Here is a 17,215-nt window from a genome sequence, read left to right as displayed (position 1 = left end):
ATTGAAAGTAGGAAGCTGGCTCTTCTTAATTGCAAAGCGGAGAAGGCAAGTAATTGGAGAGGATTATTCGAGACGAGAAACGTGGCATCGTGTTCCTTCTTTGAATGTAACGGTACTTTATTTGGAATTCTGGATAGAGTTTTTGGATCTAACGAATAATTATTGGCACTTGGGATGTAATTTACGTGATGGTTTTTTCGATGGGATATGAAATAACTAGGAAATGCGTGGAGAGAGTATCTATCGATAAGTGATTTTACAGCTTTATCGACTATGGACTTACCTTAAATTCCCTTCGTGATCGACGATCATTTACGGAGTCACGACGTCTCGCTGGATATGTGCATACTTACTTCCATCGATCTTCGGTATTAGTTTGATACTTGAGACGAAGCACGCATTTTCGACGAAGCTTCCTCGCAATTGTACCTTTGTTTTATCGTGAATTCCTTGTAGAAGACGCGTCTGTAGGATTTACGATAGAGCATCGTCCGAAACGATCCCATAAACGCAGAGAATCGAAAACAAAGAACGAAGGAAGCGACTTTACCGACTTGGACGTCGGACTCTTCCAAATCGGAACAGATGGAGATACTTGGACAGGAAGTCGCTTACATCCCTCGATCCCGCGATCTCTTCAAACGCACAATCCCCTTTGGTGTTTTTTCTTTTTTTATTTTTTACTTTATTTTTTACTGACGCGTCTTTCAATTGAAATCTAGAGGACCTGCCGTTTCTGAAAACTAGCTGAAATCACAAAATCGATCGAATCGGGGCCGAATAATTACTAAAACGAAACATTCCACTAATTAAAAGTTCACGAAGCGAAATAATATTCACCCGAGGGAAATGATGACGAAATCAAATTATTTTCAGCGAGAAGGAAACCGGAAAAGGAATCGTAATGAGAACTGGCTAAAATCGGATCTACCGTATAATAGATACAGTGTATTATATAAAACTTCATTGTTACAACGTACGTAATCGTACATCCGCCATGTTTTCCAATTCCATTCGTCAAAAAGCCCGATCTTTTTTTCCCAATGCTCGAACGCAACAGGTGCACTACGTAATACAACGCCGGAAAGAACAATTAATCCGACTGTTGCTCGTCGGTTCGCGAATACTATTTTCTTCCTCTCTCTCTCTCTCTCTCTCTCTCTCTCTCTCTCCTTTCTCTCTTTATATACCTCGCGATATTGCACACTGATTGGATCAATAGCTCGCAAAACGAGAACGAGAAAATCGAGGACAATGAAATTGTTTTTTACCACTTGTATTTAAACGATCTATCTTTGGATCATATTTTTTGCTATCATTGTTATTTTTGTAGCCGACAAACAACTGATCGAACGAATGATTATTTTATCGATAATTTCGAACTCTTGCCTCATGATTCTTTTAATAATTATCAACGTGTATTTGCTCTTCAATTTGCTCTGACATCGCGCGTATTACATTCAATAATTCTACGATATCGCATGAAAATCTTACAAATTGCGATTTGTATTGCGACGAATCGTAAAACGAAAGTGGACGTTAAAGCCGAAACGTAATTTCCACGCGATAGAAATTGTAATCCCTGTTACGAAGTTTGAAAAATTCGAATGTGCTGAACTATTCGTAAAATAGGTAGAATTATGCGTATAAAATATTCGATGAAAACCGGCTATAATATTTAATACTTTACCGACCGATAACCGATTAATCGGCTTTTCGTCGCCAACGCTTACCAACCGATAGCCTATTAATCGGCTTTTCGTTGCCAACGCTTATCAACCGATAGCCTATTAATCGACTTTTTGTCGCCGACAATTTTTCTCATTATTTGAACAGTAATTTGTTATTTGGTACTAAGATATCTTGCTCGGTTGCGTCAGTTGCGTTGCTTTGTAAGCTCCCACAGTTTTATACTAATTTGAAAAACGTACCCTTTGCGATGAATAAAAAGAATAGTATTGGAGAGTCGAAACCGAAAGAGAGCCGGCGCCAGGGAGAATCTGCGCCTGAGCTGCCGGTCGGACGTGCATATGCTGTTGAATCGCTAGCGGTCGGTAAAGTGTTAACAGACGAAACAAAATTTCCTTTCTTTCTTCCATCAGCTGTTTGTAAAAATACGAATCGGCGTAAATAATCGTAGTGACGAGGCAAGCGGTTAAATGGATAAAAATTGAAACTGAATTCTACTCGTTGTCCACGTTTCTTTGTCTCCTCGTCTTTCGAACAAAGAAGGAACGCTGGCTATTCGAAACAACGAAGATTGCATCCGATTTTTCCCGAACTTACATAACGCAGAACCGGGCACAGAAACACGAATCCACTCACACCCATTAAATATCACATGGTACGACCATCTGCTTCTTTACACGGGAGACTAGCTTAAGGTAATTCCGTCACGCGACGACGAGAATGTCGCCAAATACTCTCTTATCATATGGTACAACCAATTCACCCAGCGTTATCGATCGAATGGATCTTCCACGATGGAAGTTTCACCGCTTTCGACCACGCGGATCCCAAAAACGAAGAATTCCTCGTTGCTCCAGCCGCGTCGTCGGAAACGTTCCAACTTGCAACGATAACTCCGGGTGTTCCATTTAATAATTTCCATATATACAAACATCAAATATATACTCCTTATATACAGCGGCAATACAATAAACTCCACGAACGATAAGAGAAATGTTTCCCCGCGAAAAATCTAAAATATTAAAACCAACTTCTTTTTGCCTCTCTTGATATTCGTTGGTAGAATATGCGAAAGTATACGCAAGTACGAGACTACAGGAACGAAACTTGGACGACGGACTGTTGAATTAAAGAAAAGATATCCTTTCGATAACTTGCGCCGTTGTTACTGGAACGAGCAACAAAAAATCGTTGCTTTTGCTAATCGCAAAGAAGCGCAATAACGCGTAGACTGCGGATGTTTATGCATTTCGTAGGAAATTACATTGGTGAAAAATTGCGTAGAATATGTATCGTGCAAAGACGTGTAAAATGTGGAAAATAGCGTTCTTCGCAAAAGTAGCTTAAAAGCTTCCAAATATTTTCACGGAAATGTGAATTCGCATAGGTATCCGTAATCTAATGATTATTTGCGCGTGTTTTAACTTTCGAGGGAAGCTCAGCGTTCTTTTATCATCCTTCGTCGTTTCTAAAGCGTAACAACCGTATACCTAACCATGCTGCGCTATTTCGTTAATCGTCGATGCCTGATTACACTCATCCAATAATAGAAATTTTATATTTCGGCAAAATACGAGAGTACAGTTATTAAATATCAGTTTCTTTCTTTTACCGACACTTCTTTCACAACAACGCATCTTCAAGTTCTGTCGCACGTTGTAATCCTTAGTTTGATAGAACAGAATGGATCATACGCAGTTCGATAAAATAATGTAAAACGGAAAATATTGCGCATCCATTATTTCCTTATAAAACGAAAGAAACTTTTCGGACGACCTAATAGTACGCGTGATTTCTCGTTTCGAAGGTACACGAACGAAAGAAAATCTAAAATTGATATTCCCCGAGTACTGGCAACTTTCATACCACGTACTTTTCACCGCGTTACCGATAATTACTTACCTGTATTATAGTATAACGTCCGTTCAGTGATCCAGTGAATTTTATTTCACGAAATTATCGTATTTTTTCTGTCCTATCATTTACCTCTGAAATTTTCATTCACTCGCCCCGCTCTGTGCTCAACACTTTGTCGAAAGTTTCTCGATGGATAACAACAACTGGAGATTGAAATGTACAAATCACAGCACAGTAAAAAAAAAAAAGTAAAGAAAAGGAAACTCCCTGGTATTTGCATCTGCAAGGGAAATATGTCTTCTAAAATATGAAAAACGTTGTCGTTAAAACGTTCCTGCCTGACTCATAAACGTCGACGGAGCCACGTAGACGCGTATCTACACCTATGTACAAAATATCGCAACAAAAAGAAATACTACGAGATAACAAATTACAACGATACTAGGTCGAGACGAGGGCCGATCTCAATGGCCAACCAACAACCGACCGTTGATGCAACGGCAGATCGAGCGCATTTCTCTTCTTGTTACGATTCGGTTTGTCCGGCTGGTCATCATCTGTGCGGACAATTGGGTACGTGTGGGAACAGATGGCAGTGGATCGACCTGAATCTGTAATTAGAACATATCGACACGTGGACCAGCGTATCTTCGTGCGATCACGACGTTTGGTAACGTTGACACGGCTATGGGTGTGGAATGGTGGAAGTTTGAGTGGAACAGCGGCAGATTGGAACGTTGCTGATTTAAGGCTGGAAACTATTGAGATTAGGAAATTGCAAGATCGATCGGTCAGATCTTCCAAGCATAGGAATATTAATCGTTGTAATCTGGAATATTACGATCGAGATTCGGAGGATTGGCGTTACAGACAATCGGAGATTTAGTCAGATTCAGCGATTGTAGGGATTTGCTATAGTAAAGAGACAGCCACGTTGAAATTATATTTACCATGGGATTGTATCGTAATTATATCTGTTAAGAGATTATCGAGAAGTTAAAGAGGAAGAAAGATGTGTGTAGGTTTCGTATGGAAAGATACGAACGTTCGTTTTCAGATACGAATATTAATTTTGGCTAGAGGTTTATAGTACTAATTTGATTGGAATTAATTTCAAGTTAGTTTTCGTCGGTTTAACCGTGGAAATCTGCAGTATTATGATACCCTGTGAGTTTCGGAGAACTGGGATTTCAGACAATCGGAGATTTGGCCGGATTTAACGATCGAAGGATTTGCTGCAATCGGTAACAGGCGGGTAGAGCTACTTAAATTATATCGACGAATCGCATCATAATTATATTCGTTGAAATAGCGTACTTTATAAAAAGTTTCAGAGAAATTACAGAGAAAGAAATGCGTATAGGTTTCGTAATGAAAGGTGCAGAGGTTCGTATCTAGTTACGAACATTGATTGGCTGTAGGTTTATGATACTGTCCAAAGAGTAATTAAATTCGAATTAATTTTAAATTAATTTTCCTTGGCTTGATTATGGTAATATGCAATGTTATTACCCGTATGATATTCGGAGAATTGGGATTACAGAGAATCGAAGATGCAGACGGATTTAAAGATCGAAAGATTTGCTGCAGTAAGTAATAAGCAGGCAGCTGCTGTCTAAATTGTATTAAATAATTATATCGTAATTATATTTGTTCAGAGGTTATTGAGAAATCAAAGAGAAAGAAAGACGTACAAGTTTTACAATGACAAATTCAGCCCTAGATACGAACATTAAATGGCTATAAATTTATAGCCAATCCAAAGAGTAATTAGATTCGAATTAATTTTAAATTAGTTTTCGTTGGTTTGATTATGGTAATATGCAATATTATTACCCGTATGATATCCGAAGAATTGAGATTACAGAGAATCGGAGATTTAGCTGCCGTCTAAATTGTATCAAAAAATTATATCGTAATTCTATTTATTACGATGAAAAGAGAAAGGAAGACGTACAAATTTTGCAATGAAAAGTTCAGCCCTAGATACGAACATTAAATGGCTATAAATTTATAGCCCATCCAAAGAGTAATTAAATTCGAATTAATTTTAAATTAGTTTTCGTTTGATTCGTTAATTGATTAGTTTCGTTCGGTTTGAGTTTAATAATGTGCAATATCATTACGCGTATGATATTCGAAGAATTGAGATTACAGAGAATCGGAGATTCAGCTGCCGTCTAAATTGTATCAAAAAATTATATCGTAATTATATTTATTACGATGAAAAGGGAAAGGAAGACGTACAAATTTTGCAATGAAAAGTTCAGCCCTAGATGCGAACATTAAATGGCTATAAATTTATATCCCATCCAAAGAGTAATTAGATTCGAATTAATTTTAAATTAGTTTTCGTTGGTTTGATTATGGTAATATGCAATGTTATTACCCGTATGATATTCGGAGAATTGGGGTTACAGAGAATCGAAGATTCAGCCGGATTTAAAGATCGAAAGATTGACTGCAGTAAGTAATAAGTCTAAATTGTATCAAAAAATTATATCGTAATGGTATTTATTAAGATGAAAAGAGAAAGAAAGACGTAGTTTAGCAATGAAAAGTTCAGCCCTAGATACGAACGTTAATTGGCTATAGATTTATAATACGGTCCAAAGTGTAATTACATTCGTATTAATTTTAAATTAGTTTTCGTTGATTTAATTACGGTTTAATATGGAATATGATTACCCTCGGGGACTCGTACAATTGGGATTACAGAGAATCGGTTTAGTCGAGTTTAGGGATTCGAGGTTCTAAGGCAATAAGGGAGCGACTACGTTCAAATTATATCTTCCTACGAGATCACTGAAAGATCAAAGAGAAAGGAAGGTACAGATTTCACATGGAAAAGCGAGAAAGCGTATTAGTAGGAATATCGGCCGACTGACTTTATAATACGTCTCAAAGAGCAATTTGTTTCGGCTGAACTTCAACTTGCTTCCGGTTGATTTATTCGAATTACTAAGAAATTCCCCGATCAGCCTTCTCGTTGCAGCAGTTTATTCGACGTGCACGATGGATTAATTTCGAACTCGATGGCGGAGCGAAGAAATATCGGGGCATTAGTTACGTTAGCAGGCACCTGATCGATAATTCCACGTGAAACGAGATCTGTTTTCCTCGGACTGCCGCTGCGAAGCAGCGAAAGGCTCGTTAATATTCATAGAAACGGTAGTTCGCCTATCTTTCCCGAAGTCGGTCGCGTGGCAAGAATAAAACCGCCGGTGCCTAGGAAAACCGTCGGCTGGAAAAAATGGTAGAACGAGCGGCGAAATGTCTCGAGCGAGGAGAATGAAACGGTGAAAGGGGGAAATGGTCGGTCGTAAAAGGTCGGTCCGACTGGTAATTATAATAAAGTCAATTAAGAGCGCGGCGTGCACGGTGGCATCTTTGTCATTAGCTCGGTGCCCTTCCGCTTTCGTTCGCGCGGGCCGGGCAATTACCGGAGCAATTCGAGCCTTTACGCCGCGCTGTGCAACCGGGTCGAAGAAACGAGAGGAAAAAGATGCGCGCGTGGAACGACGCGGTCCCTCGAAACGAGGGAAAAGGACGAAAGCAGGAAGATCCTGTGGCACACGTAGCTGTCCGCTGCTAATTACTCTTCCCCTTCTCTTCGCTCAACTGCTATCTGTTGTGCTCCCTTTGCCTCGATGAGGAAAAGGATAGATTAGCTCCGTCGAGGCTCGACACCTTCCCGGATGCTTTTGTCGAGCAGGTTGAAAAAGAGACATTAGACAGCGCCGAGGAAATTGAGGATGAACGCGACGCGGATGGAAACAGAAGACGAATTATTCTCGTCGAGGTACGGAGATGCAGAAACTGTTCTACCGATAGATTATGGTTTAACCTTGGTAGTTAAACGATGGTGGTAGAGATATTTTGACTTCCGGTCAAGCGAGCGGTTTTGAAATTTCATTAAAATTCTTCGAATAACAGCGAGTGTATTCTTAATTTCGTAATTTTTAATTAAATTTTCAAACCGGTCATTTGATCGGGCCTGGTGAAGTTAGTGGTAAAAATGCAAAAGAACGGAGTAAAAGGAGGATTCGTAGGATACAGGTACCGTGTTGTTACCGTTATACAGATAAATTAAACTTCGTTCGTATGAATTTCTCTGACAACGAGTGATTTATATAGTCGCGGTTCACGCGATGGAGACCATCCAACTTCCCACTACCCGCGATTCTTCGTCCTGACAATAAGAGTTCACGCACAAATAGATAGATAAAATCGGTAAAAATTCGTTCGACTGGACTTTCCAATTTCGTTGGAATAAGCAGAGTTCATACAAACGAAGTTTTCTACTATATCGATGTTGATTAAATGGTACCTTTTCGGATCGTCCTTCATGTCGAAACCGTCGATCTTTAGAATATTCCACTCGTCCCTCGGACCTTTCGAGTAGCTGAACGACACCTGCAACAGAAAATCCGTAACGTAAATCAGACGAAGAACATGTCGAGCATAAAAGTTGCCAAGAATATGCGATTCTAATTTAGTCTAGAAATCAACTTCACGTTTCTTGATTTCCATACATCTACCTGCGTATCTTCTGCAATTTTCTTTTTTCATTTTAATTATGATCATCAAGTACGAGGTCAGTGGCAACGTCGTAGGAGAAAGTTGCGCGATGTTTTACAATTTTGTTCGGATAGACCTTTGACAGATTATCGCGACAGTTGGGATTGGTAGCTGGTGAATGATCATCCGCATTGAAATATCAAGGGTTACGTGCTGTTTCATCGACTGGTATCGTTAATCGATGCTTCGTTACGACATCTCTCTATATCGGGAGCAAATTATGGCACGCTTGACGCGCATGATCATCAGAAAGGAACGCGATATTGCTTATTTTCGCATTCCAGGCCGAGAATCAAGCAACACGTATTACGCTGGTCGTATGAAACGCGAGACCAAAAGCCCGATCATGTTCTGCCTATGAGCGCTATAAAAATATTTGTTCTGCGAGGCTCGACGATACGCTTGCGTAGCTTAAGAGCCATGGAAATTTTCATGTATATTCGTTTTCTACTTCGTCAGCTTTTCAAGAATCTTCGGATTCGTCGAAATCGGAGCACGCGCGTTTCCAACGTTCTCGTACACTTTGGCCCCTCGTTCGCTTTAATCGAAACCGATCGGTCTGCGTTTCGCCGGAATTAATCCATGAATCTATAATTAACCCACGAATCGATCAATACCTTGTTGTTAACGATCTATCAGAGTGTTTAGATACCGCCGACGGGTAATCTAATTTCGTTGTGTTACGGAATATTATTAACCCTCTGCGGTCCTTTTGGAGTTTCATCGTTGAAAATTATGGAAATTATTAGATTATCATCCTAATGGGTTGATCTCAATTGTAATTGTTCGAATTTCTCCTCCGGCTGTTGTAAATTTCAATAATCTCGCAGTAGTTTCAGTACGTGCGATTTTTACGATCCGATCTGCTGTTGACGGATGAACATCATTTTTCTTGTTTCATTCAAACGGTTTCTTTCCTAAACGATAGAAACAGCTATATACCTCGAGATACGTTTCGTCTGTTCGCGGTAGAATACCATTTTCTTATTTCGTTCAATTCGAACGATCTTCCTTACGATTTGCCATTTTAACGAACCAATTTGATGTTGACAGCTGAATATCGTTTCCTTATTCGACATGCACGGTATCTTTGTTAAACGGTAGAAACAGCTATATCTCTCGAGATATACTTGTTTCTACCACTTATCGAAAAAGAACTCGTCCAAATTGAATGAAATAAGAAAATGATATTCGACTGTCAACACCAGACCGGTTAATAAAAACGGCACGTTGCGTTCGAAGGCAGGGGAACTTGGAAAATGTGCAGGTAATAGCAAATAACACCTGGTGTACGCGACGACCGCGCGTAAACATAAGGCGATCACCTGCTCGGGTTGCGTGAGTTAGTTCGAGGGGTCGGCGTTCTCCGGAAGAACGGAGAACGCGACGATCGAATCAATTGGTCATTGTTCGCGTACGAGCGAGGAAAGAGGCGGCAGCAGCAGCCACGGTGATTCATCGCGGGGATTATTCCATTACCGCGATTAGACTTCACACTGCGACCCGTACGATCTTAATTCCCCCGTTGTGCCCCTCTGCCGTGGCTTTTTTTTAATCCCCCGCCTCGTACCGGATCAATTAATCACCGCCGGTGGAACGCAGCCGAGATTGAGCGCGAACGGTACTCGCTTCGACGAACGCGCCGCGAATTACCATTTTCAACGCGGAACCAAGTATTTAAGGACTTGAACGCGGTTAGACAGAAGCAAATCCGTGGAATTTTGCGGAAATATAATTTCGTCGCCTTCTGCTGTCTGCGCGCGAGAGACCTAATATCAACTATAATAGTTTCGACTAACAGCGTATTTATTTGTCACAAACCGTGTCGTATAAAATTAAAGATAGAGCTCTGCGACCGTGAAAGTTTGAAGAAGAAAGTACAGAAAAGAAATAGAATTGGAAAAATGTGAAATTACACGAATTCCCGACCGCGTCGTAGAATTTCAATGATAAGGTCGAAACGATCGAAGAAATTATGAAATTATGGAGTCGTCGGGAAACCGAAATACACTGCAAGCCACAAGTATTAGGATCCTCGGAACTATCTGATTGCAATTACTGCAAAACTCTAACCGACTTTATTTTGTTTAACACTTTACGTCATAAAGTAAAGTACGTGCGACACGAATGAATCAACAGGTTTAAAACGAAATATTTAATTGAAAAATAACAGCAGTAGGAAGCAGGCAATTTGGATTAACATCGCTGAGCGTCCAAATATCTATTCCATTTATTAGAGTTCTATAATTCTAGGGAATAAAATTCAGTCATTCGAACGTTTCACTTACCTGCTCGCCGAAGGTGTCCTTGTTGAGGAACTTCATCGGTTCCAGATGAGAATGGAACTGCTCTACGACTGTGAGCTGCTTTTTCAGCAGATACTCGATAATGTATCCCATCGTCACGTCGTCGGGCAACCTAATTCTGTCGCCCACCGTGATGAACTTCCCGCCTCTGCAAGTAAACGCAAACATCCGTTAACCGCATCCACCATGTCTCTCATCGATTACCTGATCAAACGTAGGAAATCGTCTCGCGTGATCGCGTCCTCGCGAATTCCTCCTCTCGATATCGTTCGATCGTCCATCAAACATATCACGTACTACCATTTACGCTCTTTTCTATGTTTTCTTTTTCTTTTTCCAATTTTTCGACAAGCGCAAGTTACCGAAGCACGATTAGTGCAACAGAAAACAATATGTGTTTTATCGGGATTCATGTAAACGTAATTCATATCGCGAACGTGTGAAAATTATTTTTGTCGAATCTACGATATTTCGAACAAACGATACGTGCAAATTGCAAGGTCAGTTAGAAAAACGTCGTTTTGTAGTTACAATTATTCTGATACAGGTGTCATCGATCTTTCTACGAACACTTCGAACCTCCGAGAACTCGCTATTCCACCTACGCCCTTTCAAGATCTACAAGCCCCTTTAATATTCCGAGACACGTTTCAAGGAATAATAAACTCGGTTTGTGATTTATTTCAGAAATCTCGAACCATCGACCGAAATAAATTCCGGGACGATCGCGAAATAAATTAACTGTCTGTGAATACCATTTCACTTGGACCTGGACGCAGGGCCTGTGACGTGAATTACGGAACGTTCTATGGCCTCGGCGCATGCTTTTCATCCTTTTCCACACGGATCGTGTCGCGGCTTTCCCTGTGGACCGCGCCCACCTCGTTCTAGGATTATCCGCTGTTTATGGCCGGTTCGCGTCGGGTGGCCAATGCGAAACAGGGTAGGAAAGAAGAGCGGAAGAGGGACGAGCCGGTCGAGGGCAGCTAGGCAAACCGAGCGCGACGCCGATAAATTCTTCGCCTCCGCGTGTCGTATTCGCACACGCGTGTGCCTGGGTGACCAGGAAACGCGACCAATGCGAGCGGCTGTGTTATTATTTATGGCTATTAGAGACACGGATAACGTGCACTATGCTACGTTCTGGCGATAACGTCATCCTACGGGTCGGGTAGAAGTTCATTGGAATTGAAGATCGATAGCGCATGGCGGACAAAAAGAATCGTTGATAGACGAGACTAACTTTTGCAGGTAAACGAAATTCGAAGTGGACAGAGTTTGGAGTAAATAAAGTGGTCGTGGAATTCTCTTTTTAATTCCGGTATCGCTTTTACGCCGGAAGTCTTAGGGCAGTTATTAGGGAAAGTATAGAATGTTTGAAATACCAGTTTGTTTAAGGTGGATAAAATATTGCAGCAGAGGATGTGAACGAATAAAATCGCATAATGTCACGGAGAAACTGATAAACTTTTACGCTTATGCTTCAAACTGTCGGTAACAGTGAAAGGCAGAAAGTATCTGAAACTTCGATCTAGTTAATAAAATGGTACAGTGTAAATTTGTAATAGATTTTGTTAGGGTGTAGGTAATTTGAGATGGCGGAATTTAGGTTTGCCTTTGTTACGTAAAATTGTAAAGAATGGTAAAATTATTTTCTCTTGCGATCAAGTCGGACACAGAAGTCACGACATAGGAACAATCGTCTCGCGTACATGGCGTTTCCTGAGCTGGAGCGCATGAGTCTTGAATACGCAAATTAGCTAATCGCGGAGAGTAGTTTTGAGAAGTAAACGCAATGGTCGAAGAATTTTCTTTATTATTAACTTTCTTTCAAAGCTGTAAATGTATACACTTGTTTGGGCAGCAGTGAATAAATCGTCGATGCGCAAATTAGCAAATGGAAGATGTGAGAGAGGAAAAGGGTAAAGTAGAAGATAAAAGAATTAAAATGTTCAGGAAATTTGCGAGAAATTCAAACGTCGAAAAACACACGGAGGAACACGTTAGAGAAGCGAATGTAATAACAAAATACGTATAAAAAATACAAGGATATCTGCATCGAAAGTGTCCATTTATGTAAAACCAACACCTCGAAAAGATCACATACATAATTTCCAAATTAAATCCATTCCAATGTGATGATAAAATGGTCGTGAGGAGCGCAACGATATTTGCATTGAAATTACCCATATGGTTCGTTGAAAACCAACATGCTGAAGACCGCATACTAACAATATCAAAACCGAATATCCATCCCAATTCTGTTTATCGTCATTCATCGACTTAAATCCACCCTACCGAAACGAAACCAAAATCAACGACGAAAAACGTGATTCGAGATCGTCGACTTTCGAACACGTAATCTGAATATCCTGCCGAAGGTCCAGATAAAGAGGAAAAAAAAAAGACGAAGAGGAAAGGTTTTGATCCGCGACTTTTCAACCGGGCGAGAAATATTAGAATCAGATAATGGGAAAGTAACGAGGGACCGTTTAATTGTCGAATGCAGGGGCGCTGGAAGAGGACGACGGCTCCTTAATTTACCGGCATTCCAGGCATGTAGATTAGCCGGCGCGAGCATGTGCACCTGCTGGTCGGTCTGTCGTCGTCCTCGTCCCGCTCTGCGACGCGCCGGAAACTGGTTAGCCGCATTAAACCGAGTCGCCGCGCATTTATTAACTGGCCACGCTCGTCTCCGATATCTCCTAGTCCCTAACGAATTTCCATCGATTACGCGATAATTCAGCCTATTAATTGGACGAATACGTTCTCTCTCTCTCTCTCTCTCTCTCTTTCTCTTTCGTTCTCCTCTCTTCGATCTTGGTGGAGAACGCGTGGCGAATCTGCTCTGGTGCCACGCGAGCCTAACACGCCGCGACACGCCTCGACAAGCTTGAAATTATTTTCCATGGCGTGTTCGAAGCGCCTCTACTTCTATCCCAAAGTTGTTGATTCAAACAGCTTTTTTTTGTACGTGTATTATGCACGAGTTGGTTGATTCACGAGTCGAGAATTTCGATTGACGAATTTAGGGTGCAGGAAGTGTGTCGCTACCCTTTGAAAGCGTCGTGAACGTGACGCGCAAGAATTTTCGAAGAAATACTTGCGCCGAATCGATGTGACGAGCTTCGGTTCAAAGATAATTAGATTCTTTTCAACCATCAACACCTAACGCAGACCTAAATGACCAGGCCTTATTCGCAGGTTCGTTTCGCGACTCGATGGTTAAATGAGGATTCGTTCTCTCGAAGATTCCAACACCGGCGGCTCTTTAGGAGCCTTCTAGAACTTACAAAAACAGTGGCAGATAAAAGGAGATTTAAAATTGATAGGAGTCTTAGTAACTTCTGCTCGAAAAGTTCTTTATCGCGTTAGTAAGAGCCATTTGTTCCGTGGTATTGCACATTACATTTATTCGCTGCACTTATTAAATATAAATTCATTTTATTCAACTATGGTCTTTGTACACCTGCTCCTTATTTTATAAACTTTCTTTTATCCGTCACTATATGTATATGAACCTCTCAAGAGTCGAACTTGATCAGTACCAGTTTTTACACAGTTATCAATTTCACATTATCCGGATACATGATCAATATTCAACATCTCGAAAGGGAAACCAGATCGTGCATAAAATTTATCTTAAGCAGACGGCATAAATAAACTCAAATTCTATATACAGGGTGTACACACTTTTAATTTAATTTCGATAACGATAAGTACGAGGAAAAGATGAGGGAGAAAGAAGATGAACGAGTGCGCGTGCATCTTTGCAGTTGCGTTATCTTTTTAAACGAAGACCTTCCCCTTTTTTGTATAAAAGACAAATCTGCTAATAATTTTTCGACTTAAATAGGTCGCTACTTTCTTACAGAGAACGTTCATCCGGATCGACCGATGTGTTCAAAAACATACGATACCGTTAAAAGAAACATCGACGACGGTCGTATCTCCTCCAGGCGTTCACCTACGCTGAAAGCTAATCGTGTCAAATTACCTAGCCCCGGAAATCGTCCAACTTGTTCCTGGAACACTTTTCAATACCATCGAAGTCAAGCGAGATATTTCGGATACTAAAGTTAGACGGCACACCGTGTATAGTAAGTAGCGAATTAAAAAAAGAAATAGCATTCGCACTTGTGTCGTGTTTCTATGCGTTCCAATTTTACGGAGTTAATTAATCAGCACGTTCTCTGATATATACATTTATCTTTACACATACACCGACAATTTTTACTTGTCAATAACTAAAAAAAAAAAAAAAAAAAAAAAAACGCAATTTTTATATCTTTTCATATTCTTGATTTTTGTGTTATTTCAGCTTCAAGAATCAACCCCTCGGATTTCCTCACACCCGTAACCGAACACCCTGTATATACCGTACGCTTCTCCGCAGTCTCACCGTCTTTCGCGTCTCAACGCACGTCCAGAATTGAACCCTTTGGATCGGCTTAAAGTTCCGATTCCTTGAATATCTCTATGGCTGGCGGCAACAGACATTCCACTCGTCAAAGTAAAAGGAAAGCACGAAAATTTGGGTGGACGTTGATCGAGCAGCTAGGGCGAGAAGACGCGCGACCCGCGGCGGACATAAATCGTGCCAATTAGAGCGGCGACCGGTAGTCGCGGACACGATGGGGCCGCTTGTATATCGCGCGGCACCTCCTCTTCTCGGGGGCTGCGCAAACGTGAGAGAACACCGACGGACAAATGTCTCAAAGGCTCGCCGCCTCCTCTTGGCCACCTATCGTAGATTTGTCCCATCGGTTCTCCGGAGAAACGAGGATAAATCGGTACGGCGGCGGTGGCGGCCGAAGATAAGACACGGCCGGTAGAATAAATTTTTATCTAGGTAATTGTTCGAATAAATACGTTATTGTAAAACTTTCGTTGGTGAATAAATTTACTCGCGAACATCCCGTTAATTTGTCATTTAGAATTCAAACTTTGCCATCTGTTGTTTATAAATTGCAGCAAATATAACAAAATCACGCCACGGCCATTCGTTATCTATCTACTTGCATAAATAATAACTACAGTGACTGCGAAAGGTATTCGTACACCATTGTATTCATTGAAGCATTTACATGCTAATTAATCGCGTTACATACGAATGAACTTTGAGTGCGTTAAATCTCATGCAATTTGCCAATATTTTCGCAGGACAGGAAAAATTCGATACTGTGAAAATGAGATGCATAACCTGATAAAGAAACGCTTTATCTTCTATACGTGTTACAAAATAAAGTTACCGACAAGCGTCCGTACCTTCCGGCTAATTTCAACAGCCACTGGCTGAATTTTGACCAGGCTTCTATCATTTTAAAGAGCGTTCCTCGAGTAAGCTTTGGGTATGCGAAACATCGATCCATGAGAAAAAGAAACAGAGGCGGAAATATGAATCAGACGCAGTTTACGGATATTCGCAACGGAACAGAGATCCTCTGCGCTGTTTTATTTAGAATCGCTGCTACCGGTATAGCGGGACAATACGATTCCGCCCCCAAGCAATGTGTTTCCTTTTCTTCGTGCAACGTGTTAGAAGTTTGGCGACTTCGCTGTGCAACGATCGATGTTGGTTCACGGACTGCAGGACGTTCGCCGAGCCAATAGAAACTTACGAAATCGTCGATTATACTATTGAAAAAAATGACATAAAATCACAACCAAAGACAGGCTGTATCAGCTAGTTGGAAAATACTTTTCGTAGCTTCTTACATTTGACCCGCGTTTGTTCCTGTTGTGTAGTATTTTGTCAAAAAGTTATTACAATTCGTTTAATTATATTCGCTCCACGAATAGAAAAATAGACAGCAATATCGGTGAAGACGAATAAATTTTACGATCAAATGAAATTATTCGTCATTCACGAATACGATTCACCGAGACTCGTTAGGCTAGGTCGTGAACAATCCGCATTTGCAATGCAACGAGGACTGCCCGGCCCTCGGCAAGAAAAGCAGGAAGACGCGCAGGTGCGCTTGAATAGATAAAACAACGCTGCTACGAAGTTCCCTCTTTCGAGATCCTCGATTACTTCCTTCGATAGCCTAACTCGTTTCATTATACGGTTATCCTATCCTTTCCAATTTTATCCCGTTGTCCAAACTATTAGATTAAATCTTCTCCAGGAATCGTCATGCGATAGACTCGAGTTTTCGTTTTCTCAAACGATGATAACCCTTTAAATTATGAGCGCATTTTCGTAAATCGTTTCCTCTAAACGCAAACGTACGATGAAACTGAAAACAATATCGTCGTCGATACGTGTCCTCAGTCGTCGTTCATTCACGACAGCCTTTGTTTCACGAAATTCTCGTTGCATCGACCAGCATATTCGAAACGTCAAAGCAGCTGCGAGTTAATAATTTCACCAAACAAACAAAAATATTAACAAACTGAGACGGCGACTACTAAAACGAGAAACGTAACGCACCATACGTTCCATTGCGACGCGATTCCCACCCAATTAAGATTGCAATTCCCATAAACAATTACAAAGACCAAGTTCCGGCTGTTCCAGCCCTTTTAAGATCCCCAAAGCGAAAATCGATCCGCGACGCCGCTCCCCCGTTTGTTATCGTTCCCCCTACATCTGACAAAAAGCTTCCCCTATTCCGCCATATTCTCCCACAAGCGTCTCTCTTGAAACGCCGAAAAATCGAACCGCGTAAACAATTTCTTCCCTGTTTGCTCGTAGTGGCGACAAATTTCTCACGCTCGCCTGCCATCCTGAAGAAACGGCCAACCGACGCGCGTCCCATGGAAAATTTCCGCTATGC

The 17,215-nt window shown here is 41.0% G+C and overlaps 1 protein-coding gene across 1 annotated transcript in view; it reads right to left on the bottom strand.

The window, feature by feature from the left end:
* Positions 1 to 928: 928 nt before the first annotated feature.
* Positions 929 to 17,215, bottom strand: part of LOC100648290 (fringe glycosyltransferase) — a 121,418-nt gene continuing 105,131 nt past the window's right edge. The window contains exons 7-9 of the mRNA XM_012313812.3: positions 10,416 to 10,581; positions 7,877 to 7,962; positions 929 to 4,157 (exon numbers count right to left, since the gene is read on the bottom strand). Of these exons, the coding sequence (XP_012169202.1) occupies positions 4,100 to 4,157; positions 7,877 to 7,962; positions 10,416 to 10,581 (310 nt within the window). The 3' untranslated portion in view covers positions 929 to 4,099. The remainder of the gene's footprint in view (positions 4,158 to 7,876; positions 7,963 to 10,415; positions 10,582 to 17,215) is intronic.

The sequence above is a fragment of the Bombus terrestris genome, chromosome 11 (genome assembly GCF_910591885.1).
Source record: "Bombus terrestris chromosome 11, iyBomTerr1.2, whole genome shotgun sequence".
Lineage (NCBI taxonomy): Eukaryota > Metazoa > Arthropoda > Insecta > Hymenoptera > Apidae > Bombus > Bombus terrestris.
The sequence above is the reverse complement of the archived record's forward strand: the minus strand, read 5'-3'. Positions and strand labels throughout refer to the sequence as shown.